The sequence below is a fragment of the Aedes aegypti genome, unplaced genomic scaffold (genome assembly GCF_002204515.2).
Source record: "Aedes aegypti strain LVP_AGWG unplaced genomic scaffold, AaegL5.0 Primary Assembly AGWG_AaegL5_hic_scaff_53_655_1694_PBJ_arrow, whole genome shotgun sequence".
In the NCBI taxonomy this organism is placed as follows: domain Eukaryota; kingdom Metazoa; phylum Arthropoda; class Insecta; order Diptera; family Culicidae; genus Aedes; species Aedes aegypti.
In genome coordinates this window covers 66,195-80,864 of record NW_018736211.1, presented here as the reverse complement: position 1 = coordinate 80,864, position 14,670 = coordinate 66,195, and the positions used below count along the sequence as shown (strand labels likewise).

At 40.0% G+C, this 14,670-nt stretch overlaps 1 protein-coding gene across 1 annotated transcript; it reads left to right on the top strand.

The window, feature by feature from the left end:
- Positions 1–4,599: 4,599 nt before the first annotated feature.
- On the top strand, positions 4,600–5,822 carry LOC110681181. Its single transcript, XM_021856957.1, has 2 exons — positions 4,600–4,924; positions 5,070–5,822. The coding sequence occupies exon 2, from the start codon at positions 5,100–5,102 to the stop codon at positions 5,820–5,822; it is 723 nt and encodes a 240-aa protein (XP_021712649.1). The 5' UTR covers positions 4,600–4,924; positions 5,070–5,099.
- The last annotated feature ends 8,848 nt before the right edge of the window (positions 5,823–14,670 follow it).

Genomic DNA, 14,670 nt, shown 5'->3' with positions numbered 1-14,670 from the left:
TTGAGTGCTTTTAGTTGGAATATTTTCCAACCAGCGAACATCCAACCATCGAGTCATTCCATGTAGCGGAACCCCAGCGTGCGAATCCCCACTGTTCTGGTACAAGGTTCCAAATGAATGATGTATAATACTTATCTCATACCTGTATGGAAATGTAAGAAGGGTTCAGTCTCACCATCGGTGGATTAAGTCAGGTTTTTAAATATTATTTATGATTAAAATGTAATCTCCATTAGGCTGCAGATAAGCGATATTTTATTGCGCATTTATTTCACCACTGGACTATCGCAGAAGTTTTTACAAGTGCGGAAATGCTGATAAAGTGCGCGATTGCTTCAAATCGAGTTGGTGTTTTCAGCGGGGTTATTTCTCGAAGTCCAAATAATCCAGCTTTTTAAAAGCGCTAATGGCTGCCGCAAACAGCCTCGCTTTGTGGTAGGGATAAGTCGATTTGACGTTTGGCTTGGGTCGTTTTATATTGAACGGACCCAAGCCAAACGTCATATCGACTAATCCCTACCAGAAAGCGAGCCTATTTGCGGCAGCCATAAGCGCTCGTAAAAAGCTGGATAACCCCACTGAAGACATCAAAATGATTCGATGCAATCCCACACTTTTATTCGCATTTTCGCACTTATGAAGCCGCACTTCGCAGTCCAGTAGTGAAAAAATACACAATACATCCATGACCATCATCGTTGCAATCCGGAACATCATGGGATATGTGATTCTGTAGTGTGGGTGTGGTTATGTAGAGTCCCTTATACTCTCCATCAACAAAATCGGCAAAACAGCACACTCGAAGTTTCTGAAACAATTACAAACACATTACAAAATATAATATTCTGATTGCACGCATGAACTTTTGCACTTACCAGTATTTTTGACTTCAGCCCTCATTTATATTTCTAGCAGTAATTGTTCTGAGACAATTTCGGTAAACATCACCATCCAATCTGCACAGACTTAAGAACATTTTCACCCATTAATGAGTAAGCGCTCTGAATTTGAAAATGGGCATAGTTTACCATTAATGCAAATATTTGAAATACCCCTTATTTTGACAGCTCCATATCTGAGAAAAAAGTGGGTACTTTTTACACATTAAAGGGTACTGCCGAGTTTACAGTGTACCAGATTAAAGCTAAGTATGCTGTTTCGCTCAAGAAAAGTAAAAAATTTCTGCTCAAGAAATGTTCAAGAAATTTCCTACAGTGAGCTCCATTTGAATTGACATTTCTTTTCAACTGCATACTGTGATCAAAGAAAAATGCTTTTCTTGAGTATTTCTTGCAAGAAATTTTCCACGCATCGAGATAGGCGATTACTTTTCTGTTGAAGTGCTTACTTCGCTTAACGGCCTAACTGACAAATGTAAACAAACTGAGTTTTATTCACCTAACAGTTTATTTGATAAGGCTCCGTCCACAAATTAAGTAACGCTCTAGGGGAGGGGGGGGGAGTAGGCTTAAGCGTTAGGCACAAACAAAAAAAATGATTTTTCATACAAAAAGCGTTACGGAAGGGGGGGGGTCAACAATTTTCAATTTTAGCGTTACGTAATAAATGGATGCCACCTAAATTACAATCATACAATGCACATCTTTTCCTTAAAAATAACGTTTTACGCGAAATAGGTAAGAAAAACATAAAGGCGTTTGATATTCTCTTTCGATTCATAATCTGATGTCAATTGGGTACTAAAATATTTAACCCTAGATCGGTCGCATGCGTGTACTGAGTACACGCACCTTGAAAAAAGCTCGCTTTTCATACACAGCTCAAGCGAGGTGGCGCTGGCGGTGGTTGAATGCGCGCTCTTGAGTTAATGAGATCTTGTTTTTATTTAATGATACGAAAGAGCATGTTACTGCAACAATTTTAGTAATTTTTCCCGTTCAAATAACGGTTACATCATATTTAAACCACAGACAAACAGACGTCACACTCTCATCACTGCCCATCGACCACCTTTTTAACGGTCGATTCAAAAATTTGGTAGATGGCCAATCAACCACCCACAGCGCTCGCATCGTTTTTGTTCGTGTTTGACGTTTACACACTACCGCCACCTGTTGGTCCATCGGCCACCTACAGTGCTTTTAGCATTGGGCGTACATGTTTTCGCGACTATGATTTTGATTGCGATTTGTTCTAAGTGTTACGTCTGATTGTCTGTGTTTAAACATTAATTTAAAAATTGGGTCCATAAACGATCCTTGACACTTTTGATCATGTTTGACGTTCGGTTAATCGACAAAAACACCACAGGGCTTTTAGTTTTAACACTGGGGTTGTTCCTATCTGACATTTTGGAAGGGACACGGAAAGCAAAATATACCCAAAATTCAAGTTTAAGCCAAGGAATGTGACAAAATCTAAAAAAATGTTTTTTGGACTTAAACAAAAGAAAAACATTAAAAAAAATGAGTAAATATGTGTTTTTAGCCCAAACTTAAGCGTTTGGCATTAAAATCAGGACAGGCCTTTAGGACCCTATTTCGCCCATCTTCCCTCCCTGTGGTAATCGGCGCATTTGAGATTGAGTGTGACAACGGGGCGCATTTCAAACTGAGTGTGCAGAAGGGCGATAGTGATAAAGGTTCGTGTGAGAGAGCGCAGCAGAACGGCGAAGCTGATGTTAGTCAAACCAGAAGGACGAGTTCAAAAGGCGCAATCGCTGTTGGCAAACTGAAGAAGACGCAAATCCGAGGGGCGCAACACAGTTAAATTTTGATGAATGGCGCATGATGGATTTTTATTTATTTTAACATGATATTCATAATATGTAAATAAATTAAATGTTTTGCAACAAAAGTAATATTGTAATGCATCCTAAAAAAATGCATCATGCGATTAAATCGATCGGAAACATAATATAGAATTAAAATTACATCCTTTAAACTTCAAACCGATTTTACTGAGAATGTATTAGTCTTCACATTCGCATTAATTCTGACTCTGTATTGAAATATAGGCACAGACAAACAGACATCACACTCAATGAGCCTCTGCATGCTAGGCAAATATATTGCGCCACCATCATGTCACTGAAAATGTTTGTTTACGTCCAAAATTCAATTTTTCAACTCAAAAATTAGGTCATAATCAATAAATTATTGAACTATTTTCCATTGGCATAATCATTTCAACCCTTCATTTGCGATACGCGTGATTTTACAGCAAATTTAACCACTAAGGGCGATTTCTTCACCTTCGCTTAAGCCGTAAATCTCGTTTACTGATATGATTAAACTATCAGTGGGAGAATATTTTGGTGTGACAAAATTATTTAGGTGTGAGTATATTAGAGGGCAAAATCCTCAAAACCGTTCCGCTATCATTGCTTGTGGGCCTTATTTTGGCGCATTAGCCAACCGCTCTCAGCGCTGCCTACATTGAGTTACATCTTTTTGTATGAAAATTCTACTTATTTTGTATGAGCTGTAAGGCCCCAAGCACAATGTGAACGGCAACGCATCAATCCAGTGTTGACTAAATCCTTTTCAAAATTGACTTGACAAGTAGAGTGTAGTTCAAGATGGGCTTGCCGTTTTGCCGCTGTACACGCTGCCGCTCACATTGTGCTTGGGGCTTAACATTTTGAGAACATCCACCTTCAGCGTTATGAAATACACGGTCGTTTGCGAATACCCTTTAATGGGTAAAAATTTACCCATTTCCGCTAGAAGTGCCTCTCCACATTTAAAGAGTAAACACGGTTTACTCTTTAACGGGTAAAATCGGTTTCTGTCAATGAATGGGTATTTTTTTACCCTTTTTGTAAATCTAGCTCACGGCACAGAAAGGGTAAAAAATTTACCTTTTTTGTCAAAAAAAAAAGGGTAAAAAATTACCCTTTTTGCGATTAATAGATATAAATAATTATAACCTCAAATCATAACTCATGAAATAAAAAATATATATAAATCAAAATATTATTTTATTAACACAATTAATTTTATTAATACAATACGCTTGATAAATGTATTAATATATAAAGATATTTTGTTTCTGCACCAACAGCTACTTCCTTTCGACCAGCGACATGTCAGCTACAGGCAAGGTGGCAGAAACAACGAGACAACCTGAAAATTATGCGTGTTTCAAGATTTTATCTGTTAATCTGTATAAAGCTGTTTAAGTTCACAACTTACCAGTGAAGTGCTTTCATCGGTAAACACGTTGTATACTAAAAGTAAAACCTACAAACAATAAACTACCATTGTAACATATCCATTCGTATACTGCGTCGCACAGCTGCTTCAAATTACTATACATGATTTCCAACTATTTTTCACCCATAAATGAGTTTTAAACACCCATTTTTAAACTACAGTTGCTTTACTGTAATGGGTTTATTTACCCTTTTTACATTTCTGAATTTACCCGCTTTCTGACAGATATTGGTGCTATTCCAAAATGAGTATTTTTTTACCCATTAAAGGGTATTCGCAAACGACCGTGTATGTGAATGTTGTAAATGGGCCCTTTATCAAAAATGCGTGCATATCTGAGTAGTTTCGGATTACTGTGCGGGGCTAACACCGACGACTGCACGCTCTACAGCGCCACCATTCGCCGCTGGCGGCCGTTCCGCGAAACACTCGCTTCGGCTGTCCTTTTCAAAAAGCGCTGGCCGCCGACAGTCGAAAAACAAACGAACAACAGCAACAGCATCAAGAAGTCCGTCCGTGTAACAGAAAAAAGGTCGTCGCGTTCAAGTGCGGGAAGTGTTATTTTTTTTAGGGGGATATTCATTGTTTTTCCTGCGATTTCCGCGAAAAAAGTGCGTTAAGTGGTTTCTTCCGGCTGTTGGGAAGTGAGAAGTGATAAAAGTGATTTGATAAGTGCAGTGTTTGAAGGTTAAATTTGGGTTTTTAAGTTGGTCCTATTGAGCAGCGATTAAGCATGAATCGTGGAGGTAAGGAGACGCAATTTTTATTGCTGGCTTTGGTGCGGAAAAAAATCAGACGCTTGCTCGGAAAATAGTGTTGCTGATTGCTAATCAATGATTCTTATGTTTGTTTATTTCTTTTGCGCGGTTTGAACTGGAATTTGGCCGGCAGGAGTGGTTGAAACGAAAACTCCTTTGAAAGATGGCGGCGGGAGTTAGGCCGGGCGACGAAATCCGGTCGGAAAGTGAAGCGTCCGGCCCATTTCGACGATTCTCCGGATGCGAAGCGAATGGCGTCCCTGGACGAGGTGTCCCCAAGCGGAAAGAGGTTCCGGAGGCTGTGAAGAAGTCTGCCCGAAAAACGTTACTTAAGAATCAGCCGGAGGAATCTTCCCCGAAGAGGAACGGAGAACCGGCTGGGGAAGTGGTGAAGAAGTCCGCCAAAACGTTGAACAAGCAAGAGGCAAGAGAGGAAGAACCGGAGCCAACGCAGAGATCGTCTCGTAAGACTATGACGGTTGTGACCAGGGATGAATCTCCGGAACCGGAAGTGGCCAAGAAGTCTGCACGTAAGACTCTGCTCAAGTCGGCGGTTAAGAACTCAGCAGAACAGACACGGATACACCGAAGAAGGGACAAACCCGCGCCGGAAACCCGAAGAAATCCGCCAAAAGGCCGAACCAGAAAGAAACGCCGGCAGGTCCGGAATCTCCGCACGGGTCGCAAAATTAAGATTCCTGCCCATCTGAAGGAATTCGAGGACGTGGTCGTGGCAAGTCCTAAGAAGGAAGTCCCGGAAAAGCCATCAATGGCACGCAAATCTCTGGCGCGGTTGGCCTCGAGAAAGAGGAAGTTGTTCACCGAAGACCCCAGGAAAGGGAAGATCCCTGGCAGCGCCGAAAAAGGCACCGGAACCAGAACCTAAGGAAGTAAAGATCGAGCCAAAAACTCCTCGAGGGGAAAATCGACGCTTCGCTGGAAATCGTCGAACAGGACGACCCATTGGCGTTTCCCTCAAGTCCGGGAGGTAAAATCTCCCAGGAAAGATAAACAAGCGGCAAAGTCCCCGGTCAAGGCTCTCCAAAACGGTCGTCGATCCACTTGAAGTGGAAGAAGAATTGCCCGTGAAAACTTCAAGGCGAGGCAATCATTGGCCGCTCCGGAAGCGGCCAAGTCCCCAGTGAAGGAAGACAAGCCTCCAGCTAAAACTCCTTCCAGCGAGGAAGATCGATGGCTGCCCCGGCTCCATCCTCTCCTCCAGTGGAGAAGCCCAAACACCAACAGTCGCCGTAGCAAACCCGTTGAGGACTTGCTTAGCTCCGAACCGGTGTCGCGCTCCGGGCGGAAAATCAAACCCAAGAAGTACTTTGGTGAATTCGAAGAAGAGGAAGTCGTCATAGTAGCTGCACCGTCAAGGTTGCTTCCCCCGTTAAAGCCGTTGTCAAAAGTTCCCCAGTGGCCAAGGCGGCTTCCCCGAAAGTCATCGTCAAAAGTTCCCCCCTAGCAAAGAAGATCCCGGCTAGGGCCGCCGTACCGAAGAAGGATTCTCCACGAAGCCGAGGCAGCTTCCCCAGTCAAGGCATCATCTGGCGGTGGAAAAGACCATGGAACTGCGAAGAAGCGCGCCAAACTACTGGAACCGAAGGAAGGAAGCGGAAGTGGTGGTGATGAGGTGGACAGAAACTCGATGAGATTTCGCCCAATACGGAGGAGCGGTGATTCAAGCGGGGCGTCAACGATCACCATCATGCGGCGAAGGAGGAGGACGAGAGGGGAGGCGATGGAGACTGCCGAGGAAGCGTGAAGAGGTAGGTTGTTCATTACTTATACATTGTCTTGGTTTTGTACCTAAAACGTCCTTGGTTGATTGGTTTGACTTTATTAACGAGATTTTTAGCCCTAGGCTAGTTCATCTCGGGACAACGGCTTACTTCCCTTCCGAAGGAAGTCGTCACTATAACTTTTTACGTCATATGTGACTATGTGGGGATGGGATTCGATCCCAGGTCCTCGGCGTGAGAGGCGAGTGTTCTAACACTACACCAGGTCCGTCCCCTAAAACGCCTTATGAATATTCAAAAATATTTGAAAAATTAAATCTTCGAAGGTTTTGTAGCGTTTAGTGTCAATGTAATTTGTTTGAAACATCGATTGATTGAATCAACCGGCGAGTTTATCATAAATCCAGGGCTGGTAGCAAGTCACTTTTTTAGTGACTTGGAGCAATTCTCGATTACTTTTTCAAAAAGACGTATAAATAATTTCAAACGGTTTTGAAAACTAATTGAGAAGAATCACAACCTGTCTTCTAAAACTTTTTAAATGAATCACTTTTTTAACATTTTTTCGCCGTGTACATCCTTAAATTTGCATACAATCAAGATCGCGTTCAAAAACTAGGTAGTTTTTATTATTTCAACAAAATAATATAACAAAATGATAAGCCGTTTCATACAGTTACTTTCGACGTTTTTTCCAGTGTAAAATCGGCTCAAGTAGTGTTTTGTTTTGATTCGTGGTTAAGTCATTTTGTCTATACAGCGGGCGGCGAAAGTAGTGGTTAGGTTGCGAAAGTGAGAATCTTACTTGTCGTTTTGTAAATTCGGAATTAAACGTTTAAAAGTGAAAAATCAGTTGGTAGGAGCGGAACATGTGGAATTTCGCCTGCGAACACGTAGATCAAAAGTAAGTTTTATTCACTTTTTGACTTGAGACTATTGAATAAGTTTCGAGAATTCTCGCGAGACGGCCCACTATTTACCTTGTCTTAAATGTTAAATTTATGCTCATTCGAAAGCTCCTGGTCGAGTAAGTAAGTACCGTGGGGTAATGGACAAAAAATCGATAGTCAACTTTCATTGTTATGTACATCTAACGTGAATAGGATTCAAACTTTTTTCTACGATACAAATGAGGTACTAAATATACTTCAAATCGTCGTTTATTTCGATTTTTCTGATTGTTATGTATTTGAGTATGAGGCACTAAAAATTTGCGCAAATGATCCCTGCCCACCATGGTGGGTAAGTGGATCAAATAAAAATATCTGTTCTCAAAACAAATGTGGTGTAATGTGTATAGTAAAAATGATATTAATCTCGATCTTGTATAAGTGCTAATTGTTGCATATTAATACTTAAAATTAAAAATTATCTTTTTTCTAAACAAAATATAATGAAAAATATGTATGCATTAGTTACACTTATTCGAACAAAAAAAAAACATTGTAAACTATAATAATTTGGAGAAAATCATCCATTTACACACAAAAATTAAACAGAAGTATTGTAGAATTTCCAACGAAATTTTCGAAAAACACTAGTAGTTTAAAAAATATTAGTTACATTACTTTTGAATAACAAACTGAAATCCTTTATTCTATTTATGAATATATTTGTATCTTATGTTCTGCAACAATTTTATTGGTCAATAAGGTACTAAAATATGCTTCAATTGGAAATTAGTATAATTTTGCTGTTTTGCAATTCAGCTTAGATAAATTTTGAAATTAATTATTCTTTTATACACTTTTTTATACCAAAAAGGTTAAAAAAAAATTGAAGTGGTTAATTCAAATTATATATATAATTGACAATTTAAGCTGGGAATGAAAAAAATAAGGAAAATAACATTTGCGAATATTGAAACTTATTAAAATTCTCGTAAGCAGTCTGCCAATAAATGAAATAATACTTGATCCACTTACCCCACCCATTAAAAGTAGGGTAAGTCAACCCCCCCGCGAAGTGACAGATAAGCAATTTTCACGTACTACTTGCAATGTAACAATGGGCCGTCCACCGCTGCTGGCACGATTTTTCATATGGCAGATCGGGATTTTGTTTCGTTCTGAACGGATGCATAACAACGAGTGGAAATGATATGAAATAAGGGCGAGTTTATATTTATTCTCCTAATGACATAAATTCAATAAAAGCACCAAGTTTTTTCACCAAATTAACCAAACAGCACAAATTTGTTCGGAAAAGATTATATGGCTTATAAGTTTCGTTTTGCGGAAAATAAGTCCATGAGAATGCTGATTAGGTATTTCGCAAAGTAATTAGTTTCGTTTTTTATTGGTTCTGCGTTAAGACTGATGTTTGTAAGTCGCATTGATGCTCTAAGTAGAAGGCGCGGGCCGAAATATTATAAATTACACTGGAAAGCAGGGGTGTAATTGATTGCCACACGAACCAAAGCTCGCTAACATCAATCTCACACGCGGCAAGTCAAACGCGGCCAAGCTGGCAGCAAAATGCTAACCAACGGGATGTCTAACAGCGTTGTGAGCACACTAACACTAACAAAACGAACGGTAAACGTACCTCGTTGCGTATACATGCAATAGTTTATTACATGCGATGTGTATTTTTCTTCTCAAAATTAAAACAACTTTTTCGTTAGTATTTGATATTCTTTTGGCAAAAAGCTTCTAAGTATCATTCTTGCTATTCTGGCGAAAGATAGGGAGTCGATACCGGTTATGGACCTTGCGTATTAAGGACCCCTAAACAATAATCACTCAAAGCAACCTTTACTATGAAATTCACCGGGGAACTTCATTTGCATTATTAGTCAGCAGTTTCAGGCAAAATTTTAGTCTTAGGTGCATAAATACAGAAATTTAAACAGTTTTGTAATTAAACCACGCAAGAGGGTCCATAATAGGCATTTCCAGATGGGTCCATATTGGCACGTCGTCAGCAGCGGAAACATGGGATCAAATGGAGGGTCATAATAGAAACGAAATTTGAACCCGGTAGGGTCCATAATAGGCATAAGGACAACAAGTTTTCCAAAGGAGTATTTCACGGGCTAAATCGAATGTTTTGTGTGCCTCAAAAGCGCAATATGAATAAATACATGGAACTTATTGAAGAGGCTGCACAATCGAATATCATACAAGATAATTGCAGAAAAGCGTCAGAATGAATCTCAGCTGCTAAGGGGTCCATTACTAGCACTGAAATCTATTAAAAAAAACAACTATAAAAATGGAAGATTGCCGCTCCGAAGGCGCAACAAGAGCTACTCAATTGTATCGATAAATTGTAAGTGGAAATTGGGCATCTGGAAAAAGATATTATTTTCCTTTCAAATTCGTTTGTTTCTTTATAATACATTTTTGAAAGTCGAAAAAGTTAAAACAAATGTTAGTTTCCTATGCGACCCTAGACGGCCACGATATTTGCAATATTTTTATTAACAGTACTTTCCACAGTATCTTTACCGAGTCGAACCAGCTATGTTGGATTGTTCCGCACAAAAATCGCTGATTGGAGCTACCAAGAGCAAACTGCAATATTAAACGACCCAAGTCAAACTGTCAGATCGATAGATCCCTACAAGAAAGTGAGCTAATGTGCACGTATAAGTAAATATAATTCAAGCTGATAACTAGAGTCAATTGCCATAAATCATTGATAATCATAAATACAGTCGACTCTCTTTTACTCGATATTCCGTATCTCTATATCGAGTTGGATAACCATAGTAAAAGTGGTTATCATGGCTATCTCGATGTCCCTTAGATTGCACTGGTTTTTGTGTTCTATAATCGGATACCTAATCTTAACAAGCTAGAAGAGTTGACTGTATTAAATAAGAACGCAGACAATATTGCCTTGTTTTGGATGACCAAAGTCTGCATAATCTGGGATAAGCCTGAAAGAGCCATTGTAAACCATGTGTGTCAGCTCGTTGTTCTGACAAATGAATGAATAACATCCTAACCAAAAGTGAGCTAGGGAATGATCATTTCTTCACCATAGCGTTGTTGAATAATGTGTAAAAAATGCTCAGAAACAACGAGCACCATCAATTTTAGGGCGAGATCAGAAGTTATGCGAGAAGTGTTTTAAAATAATTTCAAAAGCACCGGCGTTATCCTAAGGAGCTTAGCATTCGGGCACATCACATCTTATTCAAACCCCACTAGCGAGCCATAAAAAGAATCACAGTTTGTGTTAAAATGATATTACAAATGCAAACCAAAATTGAACTTTTTTTAATTTCATCAGCATAATAAATTTACGCCCTATTTCGAAGCACCTTCCATGATTCCATCGAGTTTACAGTACACGGACCAAAATTTTTCGGTACATTGCTTGTACTGCAGCTGTCATGATGCTCCCGGTTGGGGTAGTGTACTGGTGGATTGGGGATATTACTTGCCGCGAATGATCACTATATGACAGCTGAAATTGAGCAGCTTCAATGCTGTTAAAGCGTTAATTAATATTTACAATCATTTCATTCAATCTTAAAATTACTTACATTCTAGTGTACAATTCAAAAAGTCTGCAAAGCATCCACCTTCCAACTGACTTCTTTCTCTTTCCAAACAATTAAAAATCTACCCTCTCAAGTCAGTGTTGCCAGTTTCAAGCACCTCGCTCCTGAAACTTCCCTTTCTCGAAAAGCTACCTGATTCCCTTCCGGTTTAAACTCGATGGACGTTAGCTCGGCAGGCTTTCGGCAACGATTACCTGTCAAAAAATAGGTGAATGTACGAAGCGTAACTGTCCTTTTTCTCTTCAATATCATGTACCCTTAGCGGGCAGCTTATCTACGAGGTCCTGCAAAAACAATGGATTCACTAGATGTTGCTTTAAAACCTGCTACCGCTAGAGCTGCTTTCAATATTTGGATTATGCGCCAACGATGACGGTTCCAACAATCTTCAATGATTTTGATCATTGTTGTTGCAGGGCCTCGTAGATAAGCTGCCGTTTAGCGTAAGCGCGAATGGGTACTATATAAGAAGAGAAAAAGGACAGTTACGCTTCGTACATTCACCAATTTTTTGTCAGGTAGCCGGCAAAATGATGTCCAGCAAGAATGCGTGCAAAGTGTGCAAGCGCACGGACCATCGCCTGAGATTTTGCCAGGATTTCAGGAGCAATGACACCGGTAGATCGCGTGAACTTCGTGCGAAAATGGAAGCTGTGCGGCATGTGCCTAAATGATCACGGCAATGCAGAGTGCAACTTCAGAATGCGGTGTCGATAGGCGGGTGCATGGAACGGCATAATCCTTGCTGCACGTCGGATCGGATTAGTCGTGATGAACGCTCACATCCGATTGAGAGCAATATTAAATACCGAATGATTCCAGTAAACCTGTCGTTTCGTGACAAATCCGTAACACGTTAGCGTTTTTAGACGAGGGAGCATCGGTCACAATGATCGAGAAGGAACTGGCTGATGAGTTGAGGGCATTCCGCAGAAGCTCGAAATCAGGTGGACTGGAGATGTTGCCCGTGTCGAGGAGGGCTCGAAGCGAATAAGTCTGAAGAAGACTAGGAAGCGCATCAGCTGCTTGATGAATGAGGTGTGCACTAGAGTGTCATCCCGGGACAAAAATCCCGGGATTTCACAAATTTCGGGATTTCCCGTTTCCGGGATTTTATTTCTGACATCCCGGGAATCCCGGGATTCCCGAAATGTAGTAAGAAAAAATAATAATAAACGAGTAATTATGTTCATGAAAAGATCAATTAACCAAGTAAGAAACTCATATTTTTATTTGTCTAAACTCATATTTGTCTAGCTGAGATAACAAATTTGAAAGTAACCTAAACCGCCGCAAATCGTAGTCAGTACCATTTGTAAAAAGTAGGCATTGAGAAAATTTACTGAGAAGTTTTCAATCTCGTTTTCCATACAAATATCTTAGGAGATTGGAACATGTTTCGATCTCAATGGAACTTTCTTAATTTGCTTTTCCTTCGTTAACTTTCGAAGAAAAATATAAAGATGACCAAATAACGATTCATTTTTGTTTTACACGATACGAAACATCTGCTGTGGGACTGACATGCGTTCATATTCATTATGAGATAATTCGACTTGGTGTTTTTTCTTAATTTTACTGTACAAAAAGTGATTTCTCGTTAGTGCAGCTGAAAGATCATTAGAAGATATAACGAAAACTGATATCAACTCAATTTTGTCCAAAATGCAAATGGGATACTTGCGATTCACGGCAGTAAACTTCAGTCAATAATTTTCAGTAATTAAACCTAAAGTTGCTTTAAATAATTGATAATTGCTTAAAATTTATGACTTAAGTTTTTATCATACTTCCATTATTTATAAGTGTTATCTTCTTCTTCTTTCTGGCGTTACGTCCCAACTAGGACAAAGCCTGCTTCTCAGCTTAGTGTTCTTATGACCACTTCCACAGTTATTAACTGAGAGCTTTCTATGCCAATTGACCATTTTTGCATGTGTATATCGTGTGGCAGGTACGATCATACTTTATGCCCTGGGAAGTCGAGAAAAATTTCCAACCGAAAAGATCCTCGACCGGTGGGATTCGAACCACGACCCTCAGCTTAGTCTTGCTGAATAGCTGCGCGTTTACCGCTACGGCTATCTGGGCCCTAATATAGAGAATTTGAAAAAATCCAGCAAACCCATAATTAGTCAAGCTGAGTTTTGATTTTTGTCAGGTTACTTCATCAGAATAAGTAAGTCTTATGTGATTTGCTATATTTAACATATTATTTTAGAAAGTTACATTATCTATTTATTTCATTGAAAAACATTGTATTGTTAAATTTGTACTTCCATTTCAACCGAAATGCTAGTTTTATTGAAAATTTGATAAATCCCGGGATCCGGGATTTCCCGGGACAAGCACAGAATTTTTGTCCGAATCCCGGGACGAGCAAAATGGCCGGGAAATGGACACTCTAGTGTGCACCGTTGGAGAGTTGGCGTTGCTGGGCAATCGCTAGATGCTCACGAGATGGCAGAGCGATACGACCACCTTCGGGACATACCGGTTACATCGTATAATAAAGGCCGCCCAAGGATTCTTATCGGATTGAATAATCTTCATACGATGGCGCCAATCGATGCCAGGTTAGGCGGATCAAGAGAACCGATAGCGGTCAAATCACCGTTGGGATGGACAATATACGGTCCGAGTAATATAGTTGAATCGTCCAATGCTCATGTTGTTGGTTAGTTTGGGCAAGATAGCCGGACTTTCGTTAATGAAGCATATGCGAAGTAGTAGTGTTCTGGCGAAACGAAAAGGTAGTCAACCGTATAAGAGGAAAAAGTGACTGGTAGGTAATTCCGGGAGTAACCGGTGAACGGCTACCGGAGCTACGGGCTGGGGAGTGTTGACGGCGCCGAGCTCTACCCAAGCTCAGCAATGAGAGTGAGAAGTGAGAAGGGTGAGAAGGGTCACCGAGACAAGCGATACGCGCGACCGGTCAACTGCGGTGGAAGGTCGTTGATGATGATGTGTTGTCAAACGAAAAGTACAAAACATAAACAAAAACAAACTCGGGAGATAGTTGATGTGGAGTTTGAGCAAATCAATAAGTTTTTCTGTGTGAAGCAAATTAATTAGTTTTCTGTGTGAATATATCACGAAAAAGAAGTAGGTGAGATCGGTAATTATCCGAAACGATTTATTCGTAAGTAATTATAATTTATGTATAACAGGAAGGACTTGTAATCGAAATCAGTACCGCATCGTTGTAAGAGGGAAAGAGAGTGAACTATTTATTGTAAGTGTTGTATCAGGGGATCGAATCACGGACTTATTCTTCGGAAAACAATCACTTCAACACACGAGCGTTTATTCAAACTAACAACTAATTTATTGACGGATTATCAAGGCGGTTTATTCTTTACTTCTGATTGGTACACTTTATTTCGCACGCTGTTGGTGACAAATCTGATCTCTTACTGATCGTCTAATCGAATACGAATGGAAAAAAAGGATCTGACGTGCAAGTCGATCGAGGC